The sequence below is a fragment of the Tarenaya hassleriana genome, unplaced genomic scaffold (assembly GCF_000463585.1).
Source record: "Tarenaya hassleriana unplaced genomic scaffold, ASM46358v1 Cleome3, whole genome shotgun sequence".
NCBI classification, from domain to species: Eukaryota; Viridiplantae; Streptophyta; class Magnoliopsida; order Brassicales; family Cleomaceae; genus Tarenaya; species Tarenaya hassleriana.
In genome coordinates, this window is record NW_010966177.1 from 681,418 (window position 1) to 690,546 (window position 9,129).

The 9,129-nt window shown below is 36.0% G+C and overlaps 1 protein-coding gene across 2 annotated transcripts; it reads right to left on the bottom strand.

The window, feature by feature from the left end:
• Nucleotides 1–3,946: 3,946 nt before the first annotated feature.
• LOC104818597 lies at nucleotides 3,947–7,515 on the bottom strand. 2 transcript variants are annotated; one of them, XM_010548233.1, is made up of 5 exons: nucleotides 7,399–7,515; nucleotides 7,062–7,127; nucleotides 5,516–6,974; nucleotides 4,464–5,429; nucleotides 3,947–4,393 (listed from the first exon to the last, which is right to left on the bottom strand). In XM_010548233.1, the coding sequence occupies exons 3-5, from the start codon at nucleotides 5,669–5,671 to the stop codon at nucleotides 4,106–4,108; spliced, it is 1,410 nt and encodes a 469-aa protein (XP_010546535.1). In that variant the 5' UTR covers nucleotides 5,672–6,974; nucleotides 7,062–7,127; nucleotides 7,399–7,515; the 3' UTR covers nucleotides 3,947–4,105. Both variants share the same exon structure in this region, with proteins under 2 accessions (XP_010546535.1, XP_010546536.1).
• Between the last annotated feature and the right edge of the window lie 1,614 nt (nucleotides 7,516–9,129).

The window sequence follows — 9,129 nt, forward strand, 5'->3', positions numbered from 1 at the left end:
AATCTCACGCGAGTCATCCAGTCACTTGTTCCAAACAAGTACTCATGACCGTGATCCGTATCCAATACTCATGATCATCACTATGATCATCCATCACGCCTCATGTTAGTCTTAATTCATCTTTGCTCCCACAATGACAAGTGACTAAGGAATTTAGGATCGTTCATAATGATCCATGGATGTCATTATTTATCATATATGCAAAATAAATAATGAACAAACAATGTATTCATCCAATAAATACATCGTATCATACATAGTTCTCATATCGTATGATCATCCTACAGCATCACATCCATCAGTCTCCCACTTGCTCTAAGTATGATCTACAATGCATCTAAGTCCCCTTCCCCGAACATGACCCTCATGCTTTGATGAAGGGAGAGGCTTCGTCAAGGGATCGGCTATGTTGTCATCCGTCGATATCTTGCATATGTGCACATCGCCTCTATCTACGATTTCCCTTATGAGGTGAAACCGTCTGAGTATGTGTTTGGATCGTTGGTGTGACTTAGGTTCCTTAGCTTGTGCTACCGCCCCATTGTTATCACAGTATAATGAAATGGGGTTCACGACGCTAGGAATAACGCCCAGGTCACCCAAAAACTTCCTAATCCAAACAGCTTCCTTCGCTGCATCCGATTCGGCAATGTACTCAGCCTCTGTAGTAGAATCTGCTATGGTGGCCTGTTTGGAACTCTTCCAACTAACAGCGCCTCCATTCAAGCAGAAGACATAGCCTGATTGCGATCTGTAGTCATCTTGGTCCGATTGAAAACTAGCATCGGTGTAACCCTCTACAGCGAGCTCGTCTTCCAATCCACCATATATGAAGAATAAATCCTTAGTCCTTCTCAAGTACTTAAGGATATTCTTGACCGTGATCCAGTGTGACTCTCCTGGATCCGACTGGTATCTGCTCGTAATGCTTAACGCGTACGATACATCCGACCTAGTACATAACATGGCATACATGATAGATCCTATTGCCGAGGCATATGGGATCCTATCAATGCGTTCTCGCTCATCACGTGTCTTAGGACACTGAGTCTTGCTGAGAACAACACCATGACACATCGGCAAGAGTCCTCTCTTCGACTCTTTCATTCTGAACCGATTCAGAACTTTGTCGATGTATGTACTTTTACTTAAGGCAAGAAGCTTTCGAGATCTATCTCTATAGATCTTGATGCCTAGGACATAGGCAACTTCCCCTAAGTTATTCATAGAGAACTGTGTTCCTAGCCAAGACTTAACGTCTTACAAGGTAGGAACATCGTTTCCTATGAGCAGGATATCATCCACGTATAGCACCAGGAAAACAACCGTGCTCTCACTAGCCTTCTTGTAAACACATGGCTCATCCTCTTTTTGAGAGAAACCAAACTGTTTGTTTGTCTCATCAAATCGAAGATTCCAACTTCTTGAAGCCTGCTTCAGTCCATAAATGGACCTCTGAAGCTTACACACCTTCCCCGGACTCTCTGGATCGACAAAACCCTCGGGTTGTATCATATACACATCCTCGAGTAGGCTCTCGTTAAGGAATGCAGTCTTGACATCCATTTGCCATATCTCATAGTCATAATATGCAACTATGGCAAGCAGAATCCTGATGGATTTAAGCATCACGACGGGCGAGAAGGTTTCATCATAGTCAATACCATGAATTTGCCGAAACCCTTTCGCCACCAATCGTGCCTTATAAGTATGCACATTGCCATCCATGTCGGTTTTCTTCTTGAAAACCCACTTACATCCTATGGGTTTTACCCCTTCGGATGCATCGACCAAAGTCCATGCTTTGTTGTCGTACATGGATTGCATCTCAGACTTCATAGCCTCGTACCATTTCTCAGAGTCGGAACTCGCCATAGCCTCTGGATATGATGTAGGCTCGTCATATTCCAATAACATGAGTTCATCACTACCAGTCACGAGAAATCCAAATCTCATAGGCTCTAGGCGAACTCTCCCTGATCTCCGAGGTTCACAAGTATCAGGCGGAGTCTTAAGTCCTTGTGATGCAGTTTAAACATCTTCAACTTGCTCACTCGGTCCAGCATCTGTCTGTAGTTCTCGAACTTCTTCGAGATCAATTCTACTCCACTAATTCCCTTAGAGACAAACTCTCTCTCCAGGAATTTCCCGTTTCGAGCAATAAACACTTTATTCTCGACCGGGTTGTAGAAGTAGTACCCCTTAGTTTTCTTAGGGTATCCTACAAACAAACATTTGTCCGATTTGGGGATAGCTTATCAGAAGCCTGACGTTTCACGTAAACGTCATATCCCCAAATCTTCAAGAAAGACACACTAGGACGCTTCCCTGTCCATATCTCATATGAAGTCTTTTGAACTGTTTTCGTTGGACTCTTGTTCAGTATGAAAGCAGCAGTCTCTAAGGCGTAACCCTAGAAAGACTTTGGAAGATCAGCCTGACTCATTATAGACCGTACCATATCTAATAGGGTGCGGTTCCTCCGTTCAGACACGCCATTCCACTATGGCATTCCAGGAGGGGTAAACTGTGAAACAATTCCACAGTCTACCAGATAGTCAGTGAACTCTTGGCTCATATATTCGCCACCGCGATCCGATCGCAATGCCTTAATAGTCTTGCCAAGCTGGTTTTGTACTTCGTTTTTGAAAGCCTTGAACATTTCAAGAGTTTCAGACTTATGTCTCATCAAATAGACATAACCGAATCTACTGAAATCATCAGTAAATGTGACGAAATACAAATAACCTCCTCTAGCGGGTAAGCTCATGGGCCCACATCCATCGCTATGTATTAGGTCCAATAACTCCAACGCCCGTTCTCCTTTTCCACTAAAAGGAGACTTTGCCATTTTATCCATCAGACAAGATTCACATGCTTCAATCGATTCATAACCGAAAGAATCCAAAAATCCTTCGGAGAGGAGTTTCTGTATGCGTTTCTCATTGATGTGGCCCAAACGGCAATGCCAGAGATAGGTCGGGTTTAAGTTGTTCGGCTTAAACCTCTTCGCATTTACGTTATGCACGGACATGGAATCGGAAGGTTGATCGTTCAAGACATACAATCCATTCACAAGGTAACCATTACCATAATAGATATCGTCTTTGAACATCATCAGGTTCTTATTCTCAATAATAAACCGGAAACCATCCAAATCCAAACAGGAAATAGAAAGGGATAATCGCATAAAAATACTCGCTTTTACAAAAATCCCACATAAATACCCGAACTATAAAATTGTCATATAAATACCTGAACTTTTCACAACTCCCACATAAATACCCAGACTTTTAATTTTTTTTCCAAATCAAACATCCGTCCGTTAACAGCGTCAATTTTAATCCAAAAAAGTGATGAGTCAGCACAAAAAGTGATGAATAAACATTAAATATTTTATATGCCAATGACTCAGCATTAAACATCCAAATATTTTATAGGGAGATTCACATATTAAATATTCAACTTTAACTAAATTTCCAAATTAAATACTGGATTATCTGATTTCCAAATTAAAATATAAACTATATTTAAACTCTCAAATAAAAACTGAACTTTCTAAATATTAACATATTCCTAAATATGAACTAACGGAACATAACGGCGTTAATTTTAGATGACGTGGCTATGACGTGTAATGCCACATCATAAATCTAATTTTTTTATAAATCTGAACTTTCCAAATGTGACTTTTTTATAAATCTGGTTTAATCGGTTAAGAAACATCAATTTAGATAAATTTTAATAAACCAAATATAGAAATTTAACCTAAATTGGAGCAAATGTACAAAAAAACCATTTAGCAAGTATGGTTACAAGTCGAAACATACAACGACGTCGAAGAGAACCCACCTAAATACGCTTAAACAGTGAATAAGTTATTTCCTATAGAAAGGATCCATTAGTAAATGAGATCTTCAAATTAGGTTCCAACAAAAAGGATTCATATGCAAAATAGGTTCGGATATAAGTTCCGTTCCAACAGAAAGGATCCATACTTATCAAAAAATATGTTCCAACATTAGGTTCCTACAGAAAGGGCCCATAATAACCAAAACAGTGCTATGCATATGCATAAGAAAGGTTCCAACAGAAAGGATCATGTTCAGTGGGATGGCTCGGATGGACGTTCTCTCCTCGGAGCTTGGAATGGTCTACCAGTGTGTGGAGATAAATAGATCATCGAACTTTGAGAACGTGCTGGACGGTTGAGACAAAGCGTACGAGACGAAGTATGTGGTCGTGTTGAACTTCCAAGACGTGTAGATGTTGACGGACGAGCTGAACTTGAAGCTTGTGGTCGAGCTTCACTTTGTTGACTTGGTTGAGTGGTTCGAGCATTCTCCGCAATTTGGGAGGTTTCGGAGAATGTGGAATTACTAGGCATTAGCCCCTAGCATGAAAATGAAATGGATTAAGTAACATAGCGAAATTAACATTTGTGCATAAAGATGAATCTGTACCTGAGATTTTTTGGGTCGACCTCTCCTCCTTTTCGGGCCTTGTACTTGTAATGATTCATTATTGCAGCTACGTACATTGTGTCCACTTTCTCTACATCGACTGCATGATATCTTCCTTCCATGTCGTGTCATGTGTTGCGATTTCGTAGGAGATTCGTGTGCATCTTTCTTTCGTTTAAACTTCTTTGGTCGCCCGGGCATTACTCTTTTCGACGGCACTGTAATTGGAAACTTTATCACTTTTTTCCACATGGGCTCACCATTTACAGGCAACAGATTCTGTTGATAAGTCTCTTGCCATTTCGCTTTTGAATAGTATTCAGACACATAGTTGGATAGTTTCTCTCTTTTGCCGTTGATAACAGTAATGGCATGTTGACATGGAATTCCCGATAGATCCCACTTTCGACATGCGCAACTCTTTCTATGCAAGTCAACTGCATAACAGATCCCAAACTCAGTAACTTCGTACTTTCCGTTACCACTTGTTATCCAACTGCAATTCCGAGAAAGATTCTGAGCATTTCTTATGGTGGTAAGAATGCGTGGAGGGAATTCTGGGATGTACTTAGCAGTTTCTATAGCCCTCTTTGCTATACGACCCATAGTTTGCCTTCGAATCTCTTCAAACATGTCTATAATTGGTCTAATCCGTGCATCTTTTATGCTACTGTTGAAACTCTCCGACAAGTTATTCTGTACGTCATCGCATCGAGATTCCAACAGGAAGAATGCTCTACTCCATTGTTCTGGTTGTGTTCGAACCAAGGCATCATACGCTAGAGGATCTATTTTTCTCAACTCTTCCATTTGATGTGCGTAATCCCTCTCATGATAAGATTTAGCAATTTTGTAGAATAAAACCTTCAGACCCTTGAAAGTTTTCTTCCAATTCGCGTATATGTGTCTCGCACACATCCGATGATGAGCAAGTGGTAAGTCTGAGTGAACTGCATTCACCAAGCCCTGTAAAACCAATAGATCAGAAAAATTACATCATTTACATACAACACTTCAATAAAATCAAGTTGAGTGGAGTGCAGAAAAGTTACCTTCTGTTTGTCAGATATAATAGTTATATTTTCACCCTGCCCCAGGCATAAGTCATCCTTCAATTTCTGAATAAACCACGACCAAGTATCATATTCCTCTATTCGAACGACTGCCCATGCAATGGGGTAAATACCGTTATTCGCATCCCTTCCCATGGCAGCAAGCAACTCTCCTTTCAATTCTCACTTTAAAAAACATCCGTCTAATCCAATAACGGGACGCAAAGATTTCTTCCATGTCTCACGTAATGCAGCAAAACAAACATACATTCTATCAAAATACTGCTCACCTTCATGAGGACCAGGACATGTACCGATTTCTACGGTATTGTTTGGGTTAGACCTAAGGAGTTCATTCTCGTAATCCCACAACTTCGCAAACTGAACCTGTTGATCCTCCATAACCATGTTCAACCCAATTTGACGTGCTTTAAAACATTTGCTTAGAGGAACAATCAACCCCCAATCCTTCTTCAAATAATACTGAATCTTTGCAGCGGGATAAGATGGGTTTCTTCTAAATTCTTCAGAAAACATCGCCGCAATGTGTCTCATTGTCACAAACTGTGAGTGTCCATGTGGCTCGTGATTATGATCAGATTTGTATACTTTTATCATCCACTTTTGGATGGGGACTTCAATTGAGCAATAAACTCTCCATGGACAACCTTCTTCACAACAAATAGCACCAAATCTCTTTGCTCCCCATAAAGACATTCTGATATTGGATTGAGTATGCAACACATATGAAAATAAGGCAGCCTTAAACTCTTCACCTGAATGAAATGTTTGACCAAGATAAAGGTGTTCGGTATTATCCCCGGGGACGTATTTACTCCTAGGTGATCTCTTCTCTTTATCTATTCTTTCGAACTCCTTCCACTCATCTTCCGTGTTTAAAGGAGTGTCCGGTAATTGTCTGTCATTGTCAACTCCTTCATCACTCACATACTCCACTGGTTGTATTGGTAACATACTTGATCGGATACCCATTTCTGCTTCAAAAGCCAACTCTTCCATCCTACGAGCTAAACTTTCTGCTCCATCTCCATCATTTTCTTCTACCTCATCGTTCGTAGCCTCATCCATTTTTTCTCCTACACTATCATCATTCTCTTCATCTGAAGGATTTATATTCCTTGCAACATCTGACAACTCATTTTCTATATATATATCTACTTCTCCATATAACATGGCTACTTCACACATTTTGTTTATTCCACCGTCAATATCATCCTTGATTAGCTTCCTTTCACTCAATGGTTGATGTGGTAATTTATACCACATTTGTGAGATTGACATTGAAAGCTTATTCTTCATCATCAACCCTTCAAAAACAAACCACGACAACACATCCGGATCTATTTCCATTCCTTCTTTCACAAATCCCCCCAAATAGCACCATTCTTCATTTACAATCGTCATCTTACCTCCCATGTGAATGTTAAGTTTAACCGCACTTCATGGAAAAACATGTTAAAAACATATAAATATGACAACTCAAACTTAAACCAACATAACTCACTAAATAATCGACAAAACTTACCCCATTTTTTAATTCAGGTTGCAAGAGTTTGGAATTTGGATTAGGATTCGAATCCTACTAAGATTCCTGTACAACATATGTAAAAAATATTGCATTAACTTGGGATTATACAAAACCCAAACTATAGAGCACTATAAATCGAAAGCTTGCAGTGAAACCCTAAAATATTTCTGTAAAACAAAGTATAAATTGGGTCTTTTTCGATTTGGACGATATTCAAAACCGTAGAAATCAATTTCAACACAAAAATCACTCAACGTCAACAAAACAAAAATCCCTCAAAACGTAAACCCTAGAAATCGATTTCTATACAACAAAGAAAGTTGGGTTTCCTTACCTCGACGACAACCTTCAACCCAAATATACCGCTGCGACGGTGTCTCGCCGGCCACGAATATGTCTCGGCGACTGGTTCTCTCTAACGGTCGGCGACACGATTTCTGTGAAAGAGCAAAACACGAATTAGGTTAAGCACGCGTTATTTAGGTTAAGTTAATTTGTTACGGTTTTTTTTATTAAACCGATTTTCTTTAACTAATTAAACCGAAATTATAAAAACAAATTAAAAAAAATTATGTAGTATCTGACGTGGCATTACACATCATATCCACATCATCTAAATTTAACGCCGTTATATTCCGTTAGTTCAGATTTAGGAATATGTTAATATTTAGAAAGTTCAGTTTTTATTTGAGAGTTTAAATATAGTTTATATTTTAATTTGGAAATCAGATAATCTAGTATTTAATTTGGAAGTTTAGTTAAAGTTTAGTATTTAATATGTGAATCTCCTTATTTTATATCCACTTAGTATTTATTTTTTAAATTATTATAAAAATCTATACATTTTAAATAAAAAATATATTAAAATACATTTAAAAAGATTTAAATTTAAAACTATAAAAAAATTAAAATTAAAATTTTAATATAAATATAAAACTTAAAAGATTTAAATTTTAATTTTTTATAATATTTATAAAATTTTAAATATTACAAGAAATGAATTGATATAGATATTAAATTTAAATATGAAAATATTTATATAAATTCTATATCTAAAAATATTTACAATTAGTAAAATGTATTTAATTTTAAATACTTTTTTATAAATTAATTAATTTTTATCCAATTATAAATTATGTATTTTTGAATTTTGTTGAAAGTTTATGTGATTTAATTTTTGTTAAAATCATTTCTATTTTTATTCCAATTTAAATTTAGTTTAATTTAAAAATAAAATTCGATCTTTCTTAAATAATAAAAGAAAATACAATAATATTTTATTGAAATTAATTCTTTTCAATTTTATATATCCAAAAAATTGTTTAACGCTATTATTTAATGTCTACAATAAAAAAAAATCATTACTTAATGGATAAACTTTCAACAAAATACATAATTTATAATTGTAAAAAATTAATTAATTTATAAAAGGGTATTTAAAATTAAATACATTTTACTAATTGTAAATATTTTTAGATATAGAATCTATATAAATATTTTCATATCTAAATTTAATATCTATATCAATTCATTTCTTTGTAATATTTAAAATTTTTATAAATATTATAAAAAATTAAAATTAAAATCTTTTTAAGTTTTATATTTATTTTAAGATTTAAATTTAATTTTTTTTATAGTTTTAAATTTAAATATTTTAAAATGTATTTTAATATATTTTTTATTTAAAATGTATAGATTTTTATAACAATTTAAAAAAGAAATACTAAGTGCATATAAAATATTTGGATGTTTAATGCTGAGTCATCGCATATAAAATATTTAATGCTGACTCATCACTTTTTTTGCTAACTCATCATTTTTTTGGATTGAAATTGACGTTGTTAACGGACGGATGTTTGATTTGGAAAAAAAATTAAAAGTCTGGGTATTTATATGGGGGTTGTGAAAAGTTCAGGTATTTATATGACAATTATATAGTTTGGGTATTTATGTGGGATTTTTGTAAAAGTTCGGGATTTTTATGCGATTACCCCAAATAGAAATGATGTTTCTGCTTATAGCAGGCACAAAGTAACAATTACTTAGTTCTATAACCAGTCCAGAC

Coding starts and splice junctions, on each gene's coding strand:
- LOC104818597 (XM_010548233.1), bottom strand. CDS start 5,671: ATGGGAAGGGATGCGAATAACGGTATTTACCCCATTGCATGGGCAGTC. Junction 5,430..5,515: donor TTATATCTGACAAACAGAAG/GTAACTTTTCTG, acceptor TTGGTTTTACAG/GGCTTGGTGAATGCAGTTCA. Junction 4,394..4,463: donor GTCGACCCAAAAAATCTCAG/GTACAGATTCAT, acceptor TTTTCATGCTAG/GGGCTAATGCCTAGTAATTC.